Genomic DNA, 26215 nt, shown 5'->3' with positions numbered 1-26215 from the left:
TGTTAAGTTTGAAGATCGTCTGCATAATTATGTTAATAAAAACTTTAAATTAAATGAGCTATTATAAACATAAAACTTAAAAGAAAAGAATTAAGCTAATAAAGATCATAATTTTAGGTTTTTTACATAAGGTGGATAGTTTTTGAGTGATAAAAATTAAGAAAAAAAAGGCTTTATGTAACAAAAATAAGATAGGAAACACGATTAAAAGCATTTAAATATTCATATAATAATAATAATTTGATTATAATTGGCATAAAAATAAACTTATAAATAATCGGAGTATCTTCTTTTATAAGTCATCAATTTAATATTTTTATTTAAATAAATAAATAAAAATTTAAAATTGACATCCAGGATGCATGAAAGTCCTTTTGAATAGATTAAAAGAGATTTTTAAGCAAAATTACTATGATTATTTTGCTTATAAAACGGATAAATTTTTTTTAAAGATCTATTTGTGTAACTAATTTAAAATAAATAATTTGCTTTCTATTTTAATAAAGACACGAAATGGATATTTACGTAAGATATAAGGAAATGAATAGTGAGGAAGAAATAAAATAATTGGAGTGAACCTCAAATTTCACGGTATAAAAACACTTCCTTATTATAATTTTCGAGAAGATTATAAGCATCAAAAGCGGAAATACTTCATAATAAACAAATAAAAATGGCGCAGTTTATAATTTAATTCCTTACAAAGCAACAAATAAGGAAATAAAACAAACAGGAAAATAAATTAGTTCGCTATCCGACATTGGTTAAATAATCAAAATAACGTCGATTACTTATTATCGATGGCGCTATTGGTGGAACGATCCGTGCTTTCGGCTTATTGGACGAAAGGCCAGCCAATAAAACTTCCTCTTTTTTAGATGGGAAACGATTCTTTGCTCAATGGATCGGTGAGAGAGCACGTGAGCATGCGCCGATGTTCGAATCAGGTAGGTGGCGCTACGTAGCGGTTAGATTCTCACCTGAATTTAGTAAACGTGATTTTGTCAAGTGTAGTAGATGGTGCTAGACTTGATCATTGCTAGGATGTGTCAATCATTTTGGGATGATTAACATGACGCACACAAAACAACTCTATGAACATCATAAATAGCCGAAATAAATCGGGGACACTATTTTAAGTGCTCTATGGTGTCCCTGATAATATCAATCATGGAAACAGGGGAAAGACAACATTTATCTTATTGTGGACCATTCAATCCCCTGCCTCAGTTGTCGGCTCGTGCCAGGGACTTTTCTATCGATGCCCTGATTTCGGGGTCACAGAGCACCAACACAAGTCTCGTATCGAGCGATGAAAGCGATGAGTCTTTATTGGATCGAGATTCTCCACTTCATCACGAAGCTATATCACCTTTAGGTGAGTACCAGATAATCATCTAAGGCTTTACTGCATAGCTTAATTAATTTCGCTATAATTAAGGATCTCACTTGTTTTTTTTCGCCTAGTGTAAAGTGCAGAAAGATCCTGTCAACTAAGTTGCGTTACTCGTGAATCGTTAGTTAACCGCAGAGGAAAAAAATAATAATAATAAAAAAATTATTTTGCACTCAGTAATCAATTATTAAATATCTTAATAGCATTAATTATTTAACTGCGGATTTAATCCAGATTTTTTAAATATAAAATTTAATTATTTTATATTAAAAAATTTACAATTATTATATAATTTAAAACAGAAAAAATCCTGTTATTTTAGAAGTAATTTTCAAAATTTTAAAATATATTTTTCTAAAAATAAGATATAATTAATTAAAGTCAATTAAAGATCGTTAAGAAAAATTTTTATCATTAATATCGATGATAAAATTATAAAAAAATTCCTTTATTTTCCATGTTGACAGTCTCAGTGTAAATATTGATAATTACATAACAGTTTATAATAGTTTTTTTAAAAATATATCATAAATTAAAAATAAGGTATTTTTAAACAAAATACCTCATAAGCTAATTTAAAGTAAGCTTAACTTAATTATGACATATTTGAAAAAATTGCTGTTTCTTAAAATATCATTAATTTTTGCTTCAACTATTAAGAATTCTGAATTAATCTAATAAATAACTACTTAAATGATATAATTTCATCTTTGTTACTGCAAGATTTGCCTCCGGGCCTGTAATTATAGCTAAAAGTTACAAACTGGACATTTCGGATTTTTGCTGATAAATGAAAAAAGAATTTCGTTTGGCCTTCGGCATCTCACTGATTCAGTAATATTAGCATTAATGCTATTTCCTATGAACAAATGCTTATCATTATTTTTCAATGTAGAAGTTATAAATTTACGAGTAAGATTACTTAAAACTTTATAAATTTTTTCCTATTTTAAACTTTTTCTATTCTCTTCAATTTGCTTTTTTTTTCCTCCCAACTTTTATTCATTTAATTTTAATAATGTTAAATAAAATTCACAAATTAATTCTTAAATTTGGGCCATATTTATTAATCTTTGAGACTCGAATATTTTTCCTTTCTTTTAATTGAAGTTATTTATAAGTTGTCAAAACTTTTTCTTGTAATAACAAACAACTAAGGATTTACAGGGCCTAATTATTATTAACCTGTTGTTTTATTTAGGCCAAGATAATTCAATTTGTCTTAAATATCACTTCTTTACATTGAAAGTTCGCTATTTTCTATTAAGTTTCAACGAATAAATAAATCTATTTATAGAATATACTTAGTAGAATATATTATATCTATTTTTAAGTGTGAAAAGTATTCTGAAATCGAATATTAGTGTCCATAAATGCTACACTTCCATTCTTAATACACATATAAAAAACTTCTAAGTGTTTCATATAAACGGAAGCCTAGAAATAAAACTGATAAGAAATTTATATATAATTTTTTAAGCGTTAGAATTTTACTTTTTAGTAACATTTTTAGTTAATTTTATTGTTTTATTCAATCCTGTCGGCCCTCTCTTTAGTGTAGGCCCCCTACAATTGAATCTTTACGGCAAAGAAAATCGAGAATTAAACAAACGTTTGGCCTATTTAAAGACAATTATGTTTTAGTATTCGTTGGAATGATTTAAATTTAAGATATCTTGTCATTTTTAAGCGGTTTGTGATATTAATTAAGTAGTATATACACTCCTTATTCTGTTTTTATATCAATTTAGTATCATCCATCAAGTGACACTCCATTTTTTTCTCTCTCTACAAACTTTCAATATTAGAGACAAGCTTAAAGACTAGAAGACAAAATCTTCAATGGGATAATTCCCATATTTATAACTTTTTTATTTAAAGAGTTTTACTCTCAAATATAAATAAATATCTAATATAAGAGGACGATTTATCTTTTAGTCAAATCTTCCGAGCGTAACGTAAACAATAGCTCTTTAATAAACATATTTATTAATTTTAATATGTAATTTAAAAATAATATTTATATTTTAATTACGCTTCGATTAAATTCTTAACGGATTATATATATATAGGCCTATATATATATAAATGTGAAAAATATAAAATTTTTCTTACAGTGATTAGAATCTGGCTTAAATCAAAATGAAAATTTATAATTTAAGTATTTTTATAATTAAAAATAATTAGAGAAAAGGTATGGTGTAATATTTATTACAGCTTAATTTATATTAATATCGAACAACAAGTTCTAAACTCGAAAAAAAAAACTTATTTAAAACGTAGAATAAGAGCCGAATTTTACTATTTTATCTTTACTTTTAATGGTTGTTTGAATTTTTATTTGAATTCTTACCGAATATAAAAATCGATTTGAGTTTCACACAAGTCTATCGTTTATATCTTTCTGGGAAATAAAATCCAATATTACTCTGAATTTTTCATTATTTTCCTATAAGCAATACACTTCCATCGATAATGAATTGAGTTTATCCAGATTTGATATGTTTCCCGATAATTCCTAATTTAATAAATAAAAAATTTAAACTTTATTGTAAATAAACCGAAGTCCAAAATTTTAAATTTCATTTAAACTAAATAAATAAAGAAGGAAATCGAGGAATTTAGATTAATTAAAGTTAACAATATTTAAAGTTTAAACTCCATCGAATTAATTATCATTAGTTAATATAGTAACCTGTAAACGGAAGTTATACTGCACATATAATATTTCTAAAATTATTCTCTAAAAATGCTAGTAAATTACTAAGATTACAAAATGTAGTAAAATAGAGAGACCATTCTAATTTATTAAGTTAACGTTTTTTACAAGTAAAAAATCAAGTGAAGGCAATTGGAAAATGAAATTAATCCTTTAAAATTCAAAAGTCATGATGATAAAATGTGATTAGAGTTATAATAATCAATAGAAAAGATCTCTTTTGCATAGGAATCTATGCGAAGTTTAGGCTTATATTGCAAGAATAAGCAATCTTTAACAGGTGAAAACAAAACTATAGATTGCTTCCATTCACACGTAAGCACGGTATTAACAATTATACGTTACCAAAAAAAGGAATGGGAAAAAAATACATCCGTCCTAACAAAAACGAATCCATGATAAAACAAATTTTTCTTTGTCTTGAATTACCGCGCTTGCGTGATGTCACTGTCCGTCTTTGTTGACAGAATGATCATTAAGTGAGAGACAGTTTGTCTCAGAGTCACATAATGGATGTGTACATGCGTTTAATCTGCCTGGCATAGTTGTGCTTGCTCTATACTTATCTAACAGACGGGGCCTATGTAAATATTGGGCCTTATTTACGCTTTGCTTAACAATTCCTTCAGGGTGTTATGAATTTTTCATGCGATCTCCAGCGTAGCTCATTCTACTACAGCTACATAAAATCTGATTCATAAATTTGTAGTAAATGCTTAATTAAAGTGTAAGCCAAATAATTTTTCGTCTATAGGATTTTGATATGTCAGCGATAGTTTAATAACCGGAAGTATTCGAACGTTTCTGTATTTTTATAGAAATGCTCCTTTCGTGACGTTCTGTATACATTATATCGAGTTCGATTCAATATTTTAAAAGCATTTTATAAGAATTTCTAGTTGTAAATTGGTTAAGAATCTCGATTGGTGATGACGAACACTAAGAATTTCGTTCGAAATTTATTCTAAGCCAGTTTGCTGTATCAAAAATCAAATGATTTTGGTTTACAAAAAGCAAACTCTCCTGTTTAGAGGAGAGTCGAGTTCAATTTGTCAAAGAGGCAGTGGGTGGTTTGCCTACCCACAGGTGAGAAGTGTTGCTAACTATGTTAGAAACGAAGCTCTGGGATGCCATCCCGTAGATATGTAGTATCAACAGGTGGCCTCTCTTCTCTTACAGCTAATTCGTAAAATATGCCCGAACAAATTTTTCTGTAACAGCGGGAACAGAATTTTATAAAATAACTTAAATTTTGTAGTCCGAAACATCACATTATTTTCAAGACAAACGAAATTAATACATGTTATACGGGATTATATTATTGGCAAATTGCACGATTTAAAATATGCATTTCGACTTAATTACATTTAAATAATTTATTAATCTAGTTTCCGCTGTGGCTTTAGATATAAATAATTTAATTTTGAAGCACTACAACGATATAATTTATAAAAAAATTAATAACAGATAAATTTAATCTTGAGTATAAATATTAAAAAAAAATATCTAAAATTATATAAGATTTCAGATGAAGCAAATGTGTATTGGAACGTCGATGGAAATTCAAATTCAATCTAAATACATCAATTTATATAATTTTTCATTTATTTGCGTGTAAACAGATAAAATAGGCATTATATAAGAGACGAAAGTGACATGATTTGAAATCAAAATCACTAAATTCGCCTAATTTTTTCCCAGAACGAGAGCTATAATCAAGTTCCCACGTCACAACCATCCAACAGCATTACGTCGCAATCCAGAGTGGAGATCATAAGTCAGACATAAATCTCGTATCACGATTAGGTGGATAAATTTTGATTAAAAAGCATCATCAATTTTCAATTATGACATCGCAGTGATATCGTCTGAATGCCACAACGTGATTATATCTGACATCACACTTGAACCAAAATAATTGATATTGCGTAAAATGAATTAAAGCAGGATTATTTCTGTTTTACATTATTTTCTTTAATCAGATAGTAAATTATTAATTCATTGTATTTCTCGTGTGACGTAATAGAATTATAAACAAATTCATTAATCAGTGTAAGAAATGGTCGGTAGTGACAAAATTATCCGAAGAGCCAATTTGTCTGCAGATTCACTTTTCTCGCTTTTGTCCTATATTTTCGGTATTAAATAAACTTAATTACCTTAATGCCTAAAGTAATTAGCGGCCTAATGCCTTCTACTCATAATTAACCATATGCAGAAGGAAACATTTCAAAACAGAATGAAAAATGCATTCTAATTTACAGCTCTTAGCCGTAACAATGCTTTCATTGAATCGAAAAATCTTTCATTCTTTTGTTATAAGGTAAATCTAAATCAATTGAAATTTCTAATTCTGATTCTAAGTTTTAAACGTACCCTAAAATACTTCTGTGTTGATGAAGAATATGATAAACAAGTGGCAAAGTAGCTCTAGATTTAGTGAAATGAATTAAAATTATTTAAATTTTTAATCTTAATATTCCATTATAATTTATCTATAATGAGCCAGAAAGGCCTTTATAGTCTACCTATAAGGACCTTCTGGCCTCCTGTAGATAAAGTGGGGCCTACTAGATAAAGGTAGACTAGAGTACAAGAAGTTCTTTATGAAGGAAGTCTCGTATAAACGACTTTATGGCACTTAGTAAATAGATAAAAATATAAATAATTAATAAACATGAGGAAATAATACTACAATTATTAACGAGGAAAAAGATCTGAAGTTCTGTAATTTGTATTGTCATGACTGTGGACAATTTCGTCATCATTATCCATTCAAAATCACGTTACTGTGGCGACTTTTTACTGCTGAGTTGATTGATAGCCTTAATTAAAATTTGACATTATTCTTTCAAAACTATTATAGCATAATGTTTGTTAGATTTAAAATATATGGATCTATTGTCATACTGTATATCCATAAACTTAAATCTAGTCTATAATTTATGATTATTAATATAACGACAAACAAATCTCCATCTAGGGTCTAAGTAACAAATTAGTTACAAAGGCAAATGATAATTCGTGCTTTTTGGTCGTTCTGCATACGAATTTACTCTAATTATAACCATTTTTTTTAACGATAATTTATTAATTTCTTGTGGTTTATTTTGGAAAATAACCAAACTTTACAAAGGGTCGAGACAAAACAGAAAATGGGAAGCGGAAATTAATTTAATTATAAATGAAATAAGGAAGGGATTACGTGTAGATGTTCTGCTCCAGATCTCTCGAGTATTTTAAATGATGATAATTATGATCAAAAATCGTGATTTGTGCATCAAATAAGAGATGCAGACGAGCGATGAGTGGATTTATCCAGCCATCCGCGAAATTAGGGATAATAAAAGCAATGCTTTATACCCTAAAAGGCATAACTTTTATTTATTGAGTTTGCAACTTGAACCCCAGGTCTATCTACTTTTTACATAATTCCATTGTTTTGAATAACTTGATTTGCATAATTATTTGTCCACTTTGTTTTGAATCGAATCGCCTCATTTACGAAGTTCCAATAGTCAACTTTATTTGATTTAATGTTTTAATTGTTCTTTGTTCGTTTATAATTATTCTTAACGACATTAAGTTCTTCTTTACTCCTTCATGGAAATAAGCTAAGCAAATAGATATCAATTTTTCTTAGGAGTCACAATAATTAATTAAAATTTTTCCTTAAGATTTGTTTCCTACTTAAGTCTAGTCACACAGTAAATTTATTTTTAATTATAACAACAAGGCCTAGATAATTTTTCACACACAAATCAAGCAGCTAAGGGCCTATCCTCTAACTCTCTATTAAATTTCATTGTGACTTTCGTTTTAAGCAGGTGCTTCGTTTAAATCTTAAATGATGCTTTTAACATATATGGATTTAATTTTTAATATATTTTTTTCCTAAATTAATCCGTACTGAAACCAATTTAAAGAATATGATAAAGTTTAAAAATCTATAGGCTAAATCTTGATGAAAAGACATAATAAACTAACTCTAGTGAATAGTGATAGGATATTCTTTGATAAATGAGCAAAATTTGATTTTAGATTACTTTAATTATTTAAAATTTTATCGTAACCTCCCGTTACATCGGACCAAATCTAGCACAGAAGTGATTCGATAATTAGTTTAAATTTTAAGTTTTGCTGACGGTTTTACTAAACTTTAACATAGGAACCTCATAATTTAAGCAGAAATTATATACTAACTTATTTATTCCACAACAAAAGCCTTTTCTTTTATAAGGGATAGTTTGAATTTTTAGGAAACATTCTTTAAAGTTAATATACTGGTAACATAATTTAATCGGAACACACCATTCAAATCATTAAAACTTGATAAATATATAAAGTCTATCTGTATATTAATAATAACTGAAAGAGTCGTTTTATAACTATTTATAAAATTAATTTATATCCGAAGTATTTAGGCTAATTCGATATTTGTTTTTCCCTCCAAACATTAGCATAATAGTTCCGTAAAAGAAACTTTAATTCTCAATAATTCTTACATAGAAAAGTAATTAAATTTATCAAATTATTATTATAGAAAAGGACAACACGCTCAGATTAGAATATTTAATAAATTATACATTGTGATCATTGAGAAAAAACAAAGGATAGGCAAAGAACAAAAATCGATTTTGGCTTTCAGTTAAAAGATAATAGGGCTAAATTTTATACGATTTTCTAGTAAGAAATTCTATCAGCATTGACGTCGCACTTAAAAAGTTATTTTTATTTATTTTTTAGAGAAACTGGTAGAAAGAACCACGAGTCCCGGTCAGTTGCTAGAGGCTGTGGCTAACTCGAAATGCATTCTACAGACGGAGAAAAGCGATCGTAGTTCACCTTCAGATGATGAGTCACCCAAACCGTCAGACATTTCGACGACGGGTGCCTGTTCCGATGGCGAACAGGGCACAGATTCCAAATCCGACCACGGAAAGGACACTCCCGACAATCCGAAAATGGTTGGAAAGTGTAACTGCGAGCAACTAATGAGAATCGACGCGCAATTGGAAACTAAAGACCTGTGGGAGAAATTCCACGAATTGGGTACAGAAATGATCATCACTAAAACGGGAAGGTACTATCATTTATAATTAATCTAATTTTAAAATAATCGTATAATTAATACATTTAATATTTATAGAATCGCTCTCGACTTACCAAAAAAGTCGGTAAATTTAATTAAAAAAAAAATCTGCCTTTATTGCGAGTGAAATCGATATATAAATCCCACATTTTCAACAATTAATGACGCTAAATTGGGAATTTAATATTTGGCGATTTAATATTTAGGAAAATCTAAGGAAACCTTTATTAAAAATCTTCAAAATTTTATTAATGCCAAGTAATATTTTGATGAAACAACGCATATATATGTTATATAACTTAGTCAAGTATTCGTTCACACATGATGGTGGTTCCTTACATTTACCAGTACTAATTTTTTTTTTAAACCAAATATCCGATAAATCGATGATAATTCGTAGATATTATTCTCGTAACATGCGTAAACATTACTACAAATCGAAGCAAATCTCCATAGCGACATCAGGCACTTCCACTATAACAAAGGGACCATTAGTATGAATGGGCCTGTAACCAACGACAATCATCCAGTTCGTTACGGATTTGACGAGATGTTGACAGTGCCGATCTACGCCCCCTTGTGGAAAAGGACAGAACTATTCGTTACTATAACCCTCTAAATTCATAACTAGATAAGAGAATATATGAAGAACTAAATAAGAAATCCGCCATTTAAATGTCTTGTAAAACACTTACATAAAAACGGTTTATACGTTACACCAAAACTATTTTAAACATCAACTTAAACTTTCGAATAGTTTTTCGAAGCAAAATCTTGTAATTCTTACAATTTATTCATATTTATTTGAATAGAAAATAAATAAAACGGAGTTTTAATATATCATCATCGCCATATTATCCTATTGAACCAAGTAACCTAATCCTTCTAGATAGAAAATTTTAAAATAACAATTCATAAACAATACAAGTAATTAAGTAAATTGTTAATTTATGCATAAAGATTTTTTTTAGAAAAAAAGAAAGAAAAAAAAAAAATCCGATAGAAAATGAAATGATGGCGATTTGCTGGAAGTAACGTGACAATTTCCAAAATTTTACTAGTTAAAATATAGCATACATTAAAAATTTTAGGCTGTTAACGATAGTAACTTTCAACAAATGGCTTCTTCCCACAAATACACTTGACATGTCCGACTGTATTGATTAATGTGGTTGAAAGCTAAAGAGTCGCGTGCGATTTGTCACGAGATCATCACGTGTGTGAACGTGATCAAGGTTTCTTTCTCTGATCAACCATCACAGATCATTGAACTTGTTACGAGATTGACTCGACAAATGCAATCAATGTCGCTCTTTTTATCTCGTTTAACTTTAGGATAAAGACAATCTAAAGCCTCGTTTTATAAATTTACCATTCGGAGAATTGACCCTCTGTTTTATTATTTATATATATATATTTTCCTATTTTTTGTGTATTTTTTTTACTCGATACATTCTAAAATCAACAAATCCTAAACACAAAATCTCGTTTTAATAAACAAATCATTGAAAATTTTGAAAGAAAAATGGATATTTTTGATGTAAAAGATAATTTTTAAGACTGAATATTCAATTTTAATATATTATAAATTGTAAAATTATTATAAAAACTAATAATTTAAAAACTATTTATAAATAACAAATTTAATTCTGAGTTAATTAGGCCTATATAGGCTATTAGTTTTTCGGTTTTACAATACTTACATAGAATTATTTATATAAAATTAATTTAGAATTTATTTTAATACTTAATTTTATTATTTATAAATAAACATAGTTTTATACTTTTTAAAATTCTTTAAATAAATATTATTATTTAAGCGAATGTACTGTACTGCACAGTACAGTACAGTACGTAGAAGTTTATTATTGTAATTGGTGCTAAAAAAGTTAGTTATATTATCATTAAAATTATTATAAATCGACATATTAATTTAGGCTTATATATTATATATAATTTATAATTGAAAAATCTACGAAATAATTTTTTAAAATCAAGTTTCATCAGAATTACTTAAAAATAGTCTAATTATACAGAATTTAAAAAGTTGTTATAACTTTAAACCTTTTATAATGATTAATTTGATTTCATTGAGTTTATTTAAAAATTAAAATTTTATAGTAAAGTTATTCGAATTTTGATGTTTAATTTTAAAGATTTGAAAGCTAAATTTTAATTTTTAAAAGCTGAGAAGCGAAGAAAACATAAAACTATGTGCATAAAGTAGACGTAGATGTACTGTACAGTACAGTACTGTACTGTACATGGGTGCTTACAATAAATAAAGCTGCTTACGAGTAATGAAAGCAAACATTTAATTAAGCAATTGTTTGTAGGGTATAAATTTTATTAATATTAGCTTATAGAATTGAGATTAAACTTTCTTTAATTTATTAAAAGAATTCACGGGTTATAAAGTAATAATATTTTTTTAAATAAATAAATAAAACTGCAACTTCCATTTATAAATTAAATAATTCTTTAACTAATTAACGATGTTTTCAAGTCTACTAAAAATGATTTAATTTATAAAATGCTTACTAGCATATAATCAATTAATTAATAGGTATATATTTTTTGAAAATAATGAAGCTTAAAATCTGATTTTTGCTAATTTAACCTTCTAACAACATAATACAACAACTTATAAAAACTAAATTATGAAATTCTAAAGCTGTTTTACTGTAGAAACCGTAGCATACTCAAGACCTTTTAGGGGAAAGATTGAGATCGTAAAGGGTCAGAGGAGAGGTTAGGAAAACTACGTCTTAGATAGAGGTCATAGCTACATTTTTACCCTTATTTCAGTGATATATGTGAACATTTCATGTCCGCAACTGATTTACTCGCTGCCAGAACAACTTCTTTAATGAACTTTCAGATAAAAGCAATATTCGTGACGATATCTTGCTTCCTTGTTAACACCTGACTCGTCACGATAGTAACAATCCGTGCGTGATTTTAAACAATTAATGGACTCTCTCACGAATGTATTTTTATAGAAAGAATTTCAATTAAATATTCTCAGCTGAACCAATAGATTATAAATATTAAATTATAAGCTACTGTATGAGCCAAAGTTAAATTCGAAATAGTCAACAGATATAATTTAATTAATATATTTTTTTATTATTATTAGTTTTATAATTCGATAAAACAGAATACCCATAGAAGGAGAGGAAGGCCTATCTGTTCTTAAACACATGCCGATATTGGTTTTTTATTCAGAGTGAAAGCTTACAAAGGGAATGATTTAGTTTCCATGATTCTTCATTGTTCTTAATCCCAAATTTGTTTCGAGGTCCTGGGAAAGCTAAGTTAGTATCTTGGAAAAATTATAAGGGAAATAAATAGCTATAAACAATCCGGACCCTACTGTGTAGCCATTTCTCTGCAGGATAACTCTATTGATATTCAGACAGAGTATCTGTTTATATTTGGTGGGCCCCTCTTGGTAGGGCATCGTGCTTGCGTCTGAATTATGCATTTACTTTCTATATATACATAATATAAGACTAATAAATAGTACGTGTCGTGGATGCTGATACATACACATTTTCTTTTTCCAGAATAAAATATTTTTATTTCGCTAATTAATATAAATTGCATATCTTTTAATATACCAATTTAAACAATTTATACGCTTAAGACAATAAAATTCATAAGTTTTATTGTTTTATTACCTTGTTTAACAAGCTTATAAAACAGTAAAAATACTTTAAAAATAAATGAAATACGCACACATTAAATATATAATTTAGGCTTTCAACTATGTAAAATAAATCCATTAATTTGAAATGTTAAGATTAAAAAATTAGGATCCAATTTTAAATTTATAATCTAAAATTACAGCGATAATAACAATTATAAATTAATTTTTTTAAGTAGTTAATTCGACTTAGATTTTAATATTTTACATTCCCTACAAAAAAATCGAAAAGTCGAGGATATTTATAAGGATTTTTAACCTTAAACATTAATAAAAAGATATTATAAAGTAAAAGTCGTTGCATCAGATAATCATCACAAATGTTTGTTTAAGTGATTGATATAGAAAAAAAAACAATAAAAATATAGCAGCAGGACCACGATGTGATTAAGGCCATTTAGTGTATTTTGTTCTGATTCTAAGAATAAAAGAACAGACAATTGTTTTCAAAGAACGACTTTTTCTCTTAACAACATCTTCTGGAACCAATTAGAAAGAATCTATGTGAAGTTCGAAAAAGATTTTCTTAGAGTTGATAAAAAAATAAATAAAAAGAAATTCGGTGAAGTGTTGCCTAATGACTACCTGAGGTGTTAATAGACTAACGAGCTGAGAAATAATATCGCTGCCTATGTCGTAACTTATCCGAATTCCTTTCGTGAAATCTGCTTTAGATTACGTTTAAAATATTTCTTGATCGATTATTCACGTTTATTAATTAGTTAAGTTAATTATTAATTGTTTGAATGATAATTTTATAAGAAAATTCGCGTCAATCTTTAGACTCCAACGAAAGGATTTTTGAAGAAATACCTTTTATTGCTCTGTTCTCTTCACTTAGAATGTTAAGTGAATAAAATATTAGTCCATTTGTTATGAAATTTTTAAGAAAATAACAAGTTTTCTATTCACAAAGATAAACACAAGCAACTTACTTTTCTCAAAAGCGAATTTATTAAATTCCCTTGTAATAAAGTGACGTGTAGAATTTTGCTCCATTCCACATAAAATAATTCAAAGTAACGTAAAATATTTTTAAAAATCTTTTTAATTTCTCGAAATTGTTTAAAATTTTTGAAATACTTCCTAATAATTAATGATGTTCTTTTTTATTGCTAAATCACAAGGCAGTTAGAAGAAATTCTTAAATGGAAAACACAATAATCCCTATTAACTTCCATAAATATTAGCAGAAAGTACTTAGGCCTACATTAATTTACATTTGAAAAATTAATTTAAAATATTTCCTTCTCAGGTTTTAAGAAAATAAAATTTTAAGAACTTATTAGTTATAGAATCAAACGGTTTGTTTACAACCAATTTTTTCATATATTTTTCTGGAATTTAAAGATTTTCTTTACTAAATTACTCTCTCAATAAGTCAATTAGACTTATAATAAATTAAAATTATGCCTGAATTAAGATTATATTTTAATTATTATCTAGACTTTGCTCTTATATTTAAGGTTGAATGTTTTAAAATAAAATTAAAATGTAATAAATTATTAAAAAGTAATAATAATAATAATAATAATAATAATAATAATAATAATAATAAGAGCTCAGCAGATAAATGATTTTGCATAAGAAATTATAGACAAATTAATATAATTTTTATATAAATAATTAATTATATTTTAATATAATAAGATAATAATGTACTCGAGTTATGTTGTAAAAGTATATTCCATTTAAAAGCATTCATTGTCATACATCTTAAATTTAAACGAAATTCTTCGCTGGCTTCTACGTACATTTAAATGAATGTTAAAATTTTCATTTAAATGGGATCGTAGGTCTGTTTAGCATTTAAATAGGTAAATAATAAATGCATTTAAATATCTTCTGATATTAATTTTTCAATTTTGTATGTATAAGTCTATGCAAATCATTGTTACCATGATCATCTAGATACATTTTGAATTTAATACCATATAATACTCAATAGCAACCCTAAATCTTGCTAGACTTATGGGTTGTAAAGTGAACTGGAAACTACAAATGGGAAGTGATCTGAAGTAAATTCGACATATAAAAGACTTAGTTTTGTATTAAAAAAGTAATTTATATAAAATTATAGAAGGATGCTATACAACGGAACATAAATCGAGAATATTTCAATCGTACATTTTATATCTTTCCCAAGATTTTCCTTTTTTTCGCCAAAAAATGCTGTTGAAAGGACTACAAACCTTATCCACCTCCCACTTTCCTAATACTTTTCTGTATATAAAAATAAAATGAGGAGGAAAACAACAATTCGTTTGTTGACTACTTTAGAAACTTTACTATCTGTTATTTAACTGTTCGATTTAAAAGTAGAATAATATTTTTTTTTACATTCTTAACTTTATGGCTTTCCACCATTCCCGAGAATGTGAGAAACGAACCATTTTAAAACCCGAAGTTTTGTGAAACATTCAAAGGCAAGACTCGAAAAATAATACTAGTGCTATCTACGTTTTAAATTGACTTTTATAGCTTACAGCCACCTTTCCTACCACTTTTAGCTTGCCTCATTTCTCGTCCTCACTTGCACTATTATCACCCTTGCTAGCGAGTGTATCGCTGAAGCGAAACTCATCTGCCTTGTGAAATTTCTTACGCAACACACTACACATCATGATTGCCTGCAATGAAAACATCTGCACAACTTCAAACTAGAAGAAGGGTGGGAGGTAACAGGGGATGGAGCCATCGGTCCATATCCGGAACATTCAACTTGGTGATTGCCTATAATGTTGTTAGCGGGCCTGATGTCACTATCACCCCCCATTAATACTTAAACATTAGCCTGAGATGCAAATCTCTCCCCTGTACTACGCCCGTTTCTATCAAGTGTTTCATTTCTTACACTTGTTCTCATTCATTTCCCACTCTTCTGCTTTAATTAAGGAGTTTTGGCCGTATGGGGCGGAGCCGCTTTTAAAATGCAGAAGAGCAGATTACTGATCCCTCCAACTGCTTGTGATAGGTCGATGTCTGTTATATTTTAGAAAGAAGTGCATCTTCTACATGTGTAAATATTTGATGGAAGTGTGAAGGCAATCAAATAGAATGTGTTTTTTTGCAAATGTAGGGCCCTGTTTGGTGCAATTACCTTGAGAAATCTATATTTTATGCTTTTGTTTGTTTACATATATATAGCATTCTATAGAATTTTCGCATCTCCAAAGATTTATAAGCAATAAATTAACCCATTGATATTACAAAACTTTTTACACCATTAAAATTTTGAAATTTCAGACAATAAAATTGCAATAACTTATATTAATTTTAAAAAATATTATCTAATTTCTATAATTTATATCAATGTATAAGAACAATAAAACAAATTCATTTGCAATAAAAAAAAATTCTTAAAAAATATATTTAAATCCAATGCTGATTTGAAATAAACGAGAACAATTAAATCAGATTATTTAAAGCTATTTAATGTCATTAATTTTCTAAACCTGAAGAGAATTAAGTAAAAAAAATTAGACAATTAAAAGTTGTTCTTGGATCTCCTTCAATCCCGTAATGTCTCATTAAGCCTGTAGGAAGTAATAAAATTTTTATTAAAATGAAAAAGGCTCGAGAGCCTTTCAAATACGATTTTAAATGCTTACATTAATCTTTAGAAGACAATTAAAAAGTTTATCATTGAAAGTATAGCTTACCAGAATAATAATATCGAATATTTGAGATTGATATCAACCTCATTAGAAACTATTTTAATCGCATTGAAACTGATACGAAACTTAAGTATTAATGCGGTTTTCATTACATCCTAACTTTATTTTAAAGAATTATACAGCTACGAATAGATAAAGGTGATAAAATACATAATAGAAAAAGTTTCCTGCTTCAATTATTAAAAAAGAAGAAGAAAAAATATAGAAAATAAGATTACACTAGCACTCTTTTAATATTCATAAATAATGGATAAAATGCTATTTAGGCAAAGAATCGAAAGAGTGGCAATTTTCTCCCTTCCCCCTTCTGCAAAATCAATTTAGAAAGGTTAACCAAGATAGACCTGTACTACTTTCTTGTTAATAAAATTATTACACATATAGTCATCTGGTATGTGTTCGGATGGGGAATAAAGCAGACCTTAATTGGAATGAACAGACAGCATGATATATTGAACAAATCAGTTACTGGACTTTATATTTTTTAAATGATAAATTACAAGATTTTTTATTTTATTTTTAAAGAATTTATCGAAATCGTGCAGATGAGATTGCTTAAAATTTATTGATTAGGAGATCTGCATCTCATCTTCCCGCTTTGGCTGTCAAGAAGGATTTTGTGAGTGTCCAGGGAACGCATAAACTCATTTTTTTAAGTTTATAAATCAGAATTTGTACTTCAGAAAGTGGCACCATTGTTTAGTCTATATAACCCTCATATTAATGACTTTTTAAAGGGCTTCTAAACTCTGTTTCCAGCTACAAATGTCATCCTAATTAGATTTGATTTTTTCTTTATTATAATTTGTTTTTTTTTTCGAAAGTTTAAGCTGCACATCTTTATTTTTATTTAAACAAGACTACGCTTTTTAAAACTTCTTTACAATTATTATTGACTTTAAATGAATCATCTTTATAAAGAATTAATACGAGTAAACATATGCTGAACTTTTCGTATAATTAATATAAAATTCATGCTAAATCTAGCAATTGTAAGCCGTTATGTGTTAATTTGATAGTTAAATGTGTTTTTAAACATTATTTTTTTAAAGATAAATATAAAATTATACAGGAAAGTTGGCCAATACTTAATTATTTAAATCAGTCTAACAGACTTTCCTGGTAGAGATTTAGGTTTATGTTTTGACAATCTCTTCAATGGAATTTTGAATTTTGAGTCTATACTTTGAGGAAAACGAAAATGACAGTCGATATCAAATTATTCTTATTGTCTAATGAAAAAATAACGAATAAGGTTTTTACAGATTAATCGGTTACTTTTACATTACATTACAAAATGCAAGCGTTGTGTGCAATACATTACAGGAGAACTTTAATGGATGTGTAGGTGTGTAACTTAATACGTATTTAATAAATGAAAACTGTAAATAGATTTATAGGAAATCTTCCTGTCAAATAATCAAGTCTAATTTTATTCCTATTGTCTATATTTTTATATAGATTTATAAGAAATAAATCATTAATAAATTGTAAGCATAAAATTGTCAATCGTGTCGAAAAAATTATAAAATTTAATCAATGGTCTTTGCAAACTGGTTAAATCCATTTAAGCTATTTTTATTCGTCAAATGAATAAAATATTGTGTGTGATAAGATATAGGTTCAAAAGATTAGGCTATTTGAAATGATTTTACAAATTTATCAAATTAGCAATACATTTTTTCAGAAATTTTAATCATTTCTCTTCTTTTCACTGGAAAATTATCATTCACAAGACAACGTTTTGCTCAAAATAAGTTTATATATTACATGTATTTCTTTAAAATAATTTATTTATATTCTACTAGGCCTAACTTAATCATAGTTTATTCAATTAATGTTGTTAATATAACATAAAACGATAAAGTAAAAAGTAAAATTTTGTAAATTTTCGTAGAAAAATTCTCTCGGCGGATAATAAAAGAAAGTAAAGTTTTAATTTATTAAATAACGCAGATTCTAATAACCTAAAAAGTTTATATTTTTAGATAAATAATTTCAGGTTTTTTTTTTATTATAGAAGTAGAAATAACTTAATCTTAAGATTAGGTTTAATAGCTATGTTTATACAGTATAATAATGGATTAAACTTTATCTACTAGGAGAATGTTTCCAACGCTGAGAATATCGTTTAGCGGAGTGGAGAGCCACACCAAATATGCAGTGCTACTGGATATCGTGCCCATAGACAATAAGAGGTATCGTTATGCCTATCATCGATCATCGTGGCTAGTGGCAGGCAAAGCAGATCCCCCCTCTCCTGCTCGCCTCTACCTCCATCCCGACTCTCCTTTCACAGGAGACCAACTTCGCAAGCAAGTTGTGTCTTTTGAGAAAGTAAAACTGACAAATAATGAGATGGATAAACAAGGGCATGTAAGTTACCTACAAAAATGCTTTCGTAGATCTACTTTTCCTTATTTATCATTTTACATTTTGACTGTTGAGTTTCTAATATAAACTAATAATGCGCCTACCAATCTTTGTGATTTTTTTGTTTTAGATTAATTCTACATTCTTTTACTATTAAGATTCGGCAATTTTTCCTTTAAATTTCTGTGTAGATCAATATTAAGATGTTCGGGTAATGCTCTAAAAATACTTTTTTCGTTTTGAATAATGCTGTAAAATAGCGTACTATCACCTATAACGTAATGATTGAAGTAGGAAAATGAAGGATTACTCCGAAAATTATTTGAATAATCTAAGATATATGGAAATGGAAGATAAATGATTTAAAAAGAAACGATACTTGTTTGCGATAATTTGATGCATTTCTTTGGTAAATGAATAAGAAAATAATGTTAAAATTAGAAATTTTTACATTAGTTACAGAAGGAAAAAAAACAAATACAAATCACGTACAGTATAGTGAAACCTTTCTAAAACGGAACCTTAATAAAACGAAAACCTGCCTAAACGATAAAAATTCTTAGTAACTCAGCTATTTTTGTGTTTAAAAAAAAAAAACCTTTTCAAAACGGAAATTCTGCTAAACTGGAAGAAATATTCGGCACCATACGAATCCGGCTTACACAGGTTTAACTGTAATAATACAGGAGGAATGCAAAAGTAGGTATACAATTGTGAATCTGAGAAATACAGATGTTTGGTGCAGAGTTTATTATTACTATTTTGTATTTCTTATTTATCATTTAAGCATAAGAATTAATGATTTTCTCTTCTATGTTTTTTCCATCCATAATAAAAATTGTATACTTACTTTCGCACCCTCCCGTATAATAATAATAATAATAATAATAATACCAATCTAATTTTCTATTCTTTTTTTACAGATAAAATTACTTATCTTTATCGTCATTCCGTTTCTTAATTTAAAAATGAGTTTATTCATTTTAAAAATAGGTTAAATGAAAAAAATATACCACACAATAATATTTGAATTTTAATAAGTATTTAATTAACCTTTATAATATTGTTAAAGTTTACCAATTCAAAATTTTTCGCTTAATTTACATGGATAATAGGCCTAACATTTATTGCTATCTTTAACTCTATGCGCGATATTACATAAATAATTCGTGTTTTCGACTATTAATGCGTTTTTATTCTAACTGAATAAGCTTTAACATCTTAAGAGAATTGTTTTATTAATAAAAATACGCTAAAACTTAAATAATTTTAAGTATTTACCGCTCTATAGAACCAAGAGCAAGTTGCATTTTCAATTGAAAAGTTGAATTAAAACTCGATTAATGATTAAAATCTGCTATAAGTAATTAATTAGAAACTCGTTTAAACTTTAATTCAATAATAATAATAATAAAAAGATCTTTACATAGGAAGGTAGAACTACGTTTCTAATATTTGTCTATCAAGTAGTCACATTTAGGCTTTCAGCATTATTTGTATAGGTAAATAAACAGCAGTTTTATTAGGCAATATTCTCTTCTACAGATAGTGCTTAACTCAATGCACAAGTACCAGCCAAGAATCCATCTCATCCGACTTCGATCCGATAGTTCGAGTCCGCCCTTGATTACCGATTTGGAAGCGGAATTATATAGAACTTATATCTTCCCAGAAACGGTTTTTACTGCAGTTACAGCATATCAAAATCAACTGGTAAGAACTTTTTGACCTCAAAGACCAACTTTATAACGTATTAATTCGAAAATACGTTATGTAAACTTTATAATTTAAAACTTTTTTTGATTATTCCAACGGAAATTTCTCGAGAAAGATTATCAGATTCAATGGCCTGTATGCAGTTCTCTCCCCTCCCCTTTTTCTTCTTTCGTAACTTAATGTGTTGGGTTTAATTGCCATTTTTAAAGATTTTACTTTAAGAATAAATGCTATTTATAGTAAAAAGCTTGACACCTGCCACTATTTACATTGTATTTTTGTCAAAACTCGTCTTGTATCTAGTTTCTTAGTTAAATGATTGATGCGAAATTAAATTGTTAAGTTAAGCCTACATCGAAAGAATTATAATATGACTATTAAAGAATATTAAATTCTTTTACTTAAAAAATTTTTAAATAAATTTCTCAATGGTTTAATTTTTATCACTATTTTTTAAAATAATATTCTATTAAATATAATGATAAAAGTTACGTCTTTCTCTACTAGATATTAACTATCGAACAGACATACAAAGCTTCTTTAATTAATATTTTTGTTATTTTTAACTACTATACTAAATAAATTTATTTTCCCTTAACTTTATCTAAGCAAACTTCATTTATATATGACGCATTTTCTTGTTAAAGTCGTATTCAAAGATGGCGGATGTCCTTTCTTAACCAAATAGAAAATTAACCAATTTAAAAGAAATAGGCCTATATAAAGAAAATTTTTAATAACTTCTTGAAAAATTAGGCATTTTTGATATAGGCCAATTCTTATTTATTTATTTACAATAGTAATTTTAAGCACAAATCTATACTCCTTTACAATAATACCCGGATACGCCACTAGGCCTAACTGAGCGCTAGTTAAATACTAAGTAATTTAAAGAAATTTTAGAATAATTCGGCTTTAATTATTTAGATAATTAGCTATTTGATGAAACTGTAATGTATATCAATATAATTTTTATTTTTATGTGCATAGATCACAAAGTTAAAAATCGACAGTAATCCATTTGCCAAAGGTTTTCGAGATTCTTCACGACTCACTGATCTGGAGAGGTAAGATGATGTACTAAAATATTTAATACCATGATAAAAGCGCATTTAATCGATTAATTATTTAATAATAACGCTTATTATTTATCTATTAGAAATCAAAGTTAATCCTATTTTATAGCTGATTTCTTTAAAGTTTTAAAATTGTTTTAAAAAAGGCAGTTCATCTACCTTAGTTCTACGAAAAATCAAGTTTTTCATTTTCTTTCTTTTTACTATGCAATTTACTATGTCAAATGATAAGTCACCTGAACATAACAAATTGTCAGCACTGTCTTTGGAATATAAAAAAATATATCTAACTCTTTATCTCGTGTAATTGGAATGGAAAAAATAAAAACTCGAAAGAATATTTTACATAAAGAATAATGAATAGGTCAAGTTTCTACTGAATTAAAAAAGAAATGAATATAAATTATACACGTGTGCTATGACTACAGTTTGATCTGAATATATTAATATAATACTAGGTTTTAATAATAATTATACGAATTATTATTTTATTAGTTAAACGAGTTTTTTTTATTAATATAAAGAAAGCATGCAAATAAACGTTTGCCTCATTTCTTTTACTTAATAAATTTTGAATTTATGAATGTTTATACAGAAGTAAAGCTTTAAAAAGTTAAATTCGACCCTCTCGATATTGATTTTTTTCCTTTGTTAAACTTGCATAACGTAGAAATAACATTAGTGGTCCCGTTTCCTTAACATCTGCATCCTTCTCTCACTTTGTGTGTCTCATAATAAATTATCCTTTCACTATCCCCGCAGTCCATTATTATATACGTCTAGCATTAAGAGGCGTTGTTTAGACTGATGATAACATGCTTTATTTTTTATAACGAGGTTAATTTAAGGTAGAAGAAAGAAATATTCCATTAGTAGAATTCGTATTGACATCTAGTAACAGTTACTTCCATTCTATACAATAATTAGGCTCACTACATTTTATTTCTGTTGTAAATAAGTTCCTTCACGATACAGTTAACGAAGAAAGACTAAGTAAAGACGTAAAAGACTTTTATTGTCGGGCAGACTCGCAATTTTATCACCTTTTGGACCATTAAAGTCACATTAAAGAAGCAACCGAGTTGCAAAAAAAATATCAACAGGTGTTGATACTAGAGTTAAAATATCGATCATCATTTTTATATCTTTAATTTAAAAATTTCATTAAAAAATAAATTAATTTAATATACTTTTTAGGGAATCCGTTGAAACTTTATTAAGAGAACATGCTTTTCGACATTCTCCGTTTAGAGCTTTGGTCACTGGAGATTTAACTGCTGAACCTACTTTGGCAGGGACTTCAGGTATATGAATTTTCTTTATAAAAAATGACATAAATTAAATGTAATTTTTATTATAGGTCTACATAATTGCATTGAGAGTAAATCGCCATAAGAAAAATTCGTTTAAATAGTATCAGGAATTAAAATTCACTTCATTAAACGTGAAAAACTGAAAAAATAATCATAAAATAAGCCTATTTGATTGAAATTCTGTGTTATTATTCACATAATGAAACTAAATAGATAATATGCTAATGATAATTTGTAAAAAGTATCCTTAAATGTTAGTCGAGAATGCGTAAGTAAGATTTATTTAATAAGGAAAAAAATAGAAATGTTTGGCGTAATTTTATTATTTTATAATAACAAAAAACGATTTTACGATTAACTTATTTTTTAAAATGTAGTATTTTCTTAATATCTAATAGGATTGACTCGTCTCCCAACTAACAGCGAGTTACTTCTAATGGCCAGTCAAGGAGCGGTACCTTGGAAATTCCCTCATGTGCCTGCATTAAGTGTAGCCGATTTGTCATCAATAATGTCATCCCATCCCCAAACTGCTGCTAATTTTGCTAGCTTCTATTTTGGACTTCCTCGGACATTTATTCCACCTTTATCGTTATTAAATACTAACAACGGATCCTCTCCTACAGAACCGGGAACATCGTCGTCGTCGGGTACATATAACAGATCTTATCCTGGTCTTCCAACAGGATCAAATTTGTACGCATCTCGTTTACATCTAGGAGGGATTTATCCTGGACTAAGGTTTCATCCTTATCTACAACCTCGACTTTTACAACCGTCTTCTTCCAAATCTTCTTTAGATTCCTCCGAATGCGATGGACTAGCGCCTCAAGTTTGATCTTAGAGTTCCTAGAGGCGTCATTAATCTTCCTGGATTATGGATATTTGTATATTTGAAACGACATTCCAGTAAAATCGATTGTACATATATATAAATATATACAGTATATACTAGAGGGTTTGGTGATTTTTGGCAGGAACGGTCCTCCGGTTAAGCTTCTTTGCATAGCTCACACTAGTCCAGGTTTATCGCGTTTGTGAACTTTGAAAAAGTGCAATATGGTGTTGGAATTTATTTTAAAATATTAAAACACTGGTACAGTACATATCTTAAATGATTTTTTTTTATCTCGTGAAAATTCTATCTTATCCAAATTGTACATAGGCCTATATATAATTTTCTTCTTTAAGAATTGTAATGCTTACTACCTCACTTCTCTGACATATCCCTCAAGACATTTGAAGGAAATTTTGGTTAGAATTGTATTGTTTCACAAACAGAAAGACAAAAAAAAGTTAAATTAAAAAAATTTATTCAAGTTTAATGTGTTTCTTTCAATAATTCACTTTCATAAACATTATTATTATTTAAATAAACATTTAAAAAATGTCTTTAATGCTCCATTTATAAGCATTTATAAGACAAATTCAGAATTATAAAATGGTTGTTACGGGATTTACTCTTTCATGGCACGTTAATTGTGATTTAATTATATTTTTACTACAATTTGAAATAAATATCTGTATATATTTTAAATTTATGATTATCGATTTAACTAATTTTATTTTAACTTAGAAGCTTAGAAATTAGAAATGGTGCATTAAGCAAGTAATTACGAATAAAAGAAAATTTTGAAAATTAATTTTTTTTTTATAATAAATTTCATTATTGTTAATTAAAAGATCTTTAATGCCGTTTCCATAGCAAATTATTGAAGTTGGTTTTACTATAAATAAAGTTCAAATATTTATAATTAGTAACTATTGATGATTAAAAGATTCTTACTTTTAGTTAATTTAAAGCTATACAAAATGGATTTTTTGGATTAAAATGTAGATATAACCTCTACAAAACTCAATTTTTTTACAATTATAATGCTCCTTTACACCTAAAGAAGTATACGGTACTTTCATACGTTACAATTATGCAATGTCTCGTTCGCTACATCGATTTAATGCAAATTATATATACTGAATCCAATGATAAGAGAAAATAAATTGCGTGCATTAAATATTTTCTACATAAATTAATTTGTAATTTTTAAGCATTTATTAATCCATAAAGCTTAAATTTAAAGGCCAATTAATTATATTTTAACTCCTTATTAAGAAGCATTGATTCCTTATTCTTGTCCTTAAATTTCTGTAATCAGATCTTCCAAAAAATCGCAAAATTCTACTTCAATCGGCGGTAGTACAGACGATTTTGTTATTTCACTTAATTTAATTAGTATTAGAATTTCAATCATGGCAACTATCTCATAAATTTTAAATAGTCTATCTTTTGGATTCAAATTACCAAATAAAGTAGCCCAAGTTTAACTTATAGCCTTAAAATTTATGAGGACTGAAGAACACCCGATAGGCTGCGAGTTATAGGGAGAGAGAAAGAGACCCTCTTCTACCCATGATGCCAGTCCCCGGTGTGAGGTCTCACACCTTTAGCCAGAAGAGAAACAACACCTCTAACTAGTTCAGAGATGTATTAGTCAATTTACGAGCAAAATTCAAAGGAGGGATTAAGTCTGTTCTAGTCTATAAAATTTTGAACCCTGCTGGCAACTTTTACATAGTTTCCTTTCAAAGAATACTCGTCTGAGAACTCTTAACTAAACGAATTCAGACTAAAATACTAAAACTTAAGTTATTCAGTTACATAAACTGAAGCTTCATTTAATTCCTAATATAGGAATTAACCTTGGAAATTAGGGCAATTTAACACTTTTAAACTGTCTAATTATTGTAAAGTTTGTAAAAAACTAGCATATAAAAATTAATTGTTAAAAATATTGAATAAATCTAAACAGGCGTAACTTATTCTTTATGAAATTAGGAGAATAATGATTTTCTATAGGTGCAAAATAAATACAAATTAAATCAGAATAATAAGCTACATGTACTGTACTTAAAAACCTTCTATTTAAGTAAATTAATTATAGAAAATGCGATTTTTTAAATTACAAATCATCATTTGAAATTTGACTTTGTAGGCCTGTCATAAACAATGAATAAGATTAATAAATGATAGTTTTTCCTTTGGTTAAAATATATAATGTTTAAATAATATGTTTATAAAGCTTGATATAAAAGAAGGTCTCAAATAGCTATAAAATTTTGCAATGGATAAAGGAAATGGACACGACA

The 26215-nt window shown here is 27.6% G+C and overlaps 1 protein-coding gene across 1 annotated transcript; it reads left to right on the top strand.

The window, feature by feature from the left end:
• Positions 1 to 1008: 1008 nt before the first annotated feature.
• Positions 1009 to 24375, top strand: LOC136981028 (T-box transcription factor TBX20-like). The gene is made up of 7 exons (XM_067277285.1): positions 1009 to 1378; positions 8862 to 9198; positions 18696 to 18969; positions 20512 to 20679; positions 21673 to 21749; positions 22956 to 23062; positions 23470 to 24375. Exons 1-7 carry the CDS (start codon positions 1147 to 1149, stop codon positions 23907 to 23909), a joined length of 1635 nt encoding a protein of 544 aa, XP_067133386.1. The 5' UTR covers positions 1009 to 1146; the 3' UTR covers positions 23910 to 24375.
• The last annotated feature ends 1840 nt before the right edge of the window (positions 24376 to 26215 follow it).

This window comes from Centruroides vittatus, unplaced genomic scaffold, assembly GCF_030686945.1.
Source record: "Centruroides vittatus isolate TY-2023 unplaced genomic scaffold, ASM3068694v2 contig_1162, whole genome shotgun sequence".
NCBI lineage: Eukaryota > Metazoa > Arthropoda > Arachnida > Scorpiones > Buthidae > Centruroides > Centruroides vittatus.
Note: the sequence above shows the minus strand (reverse complement) of the source record. Positions and strands in the feature narration are given on the sequence as shown.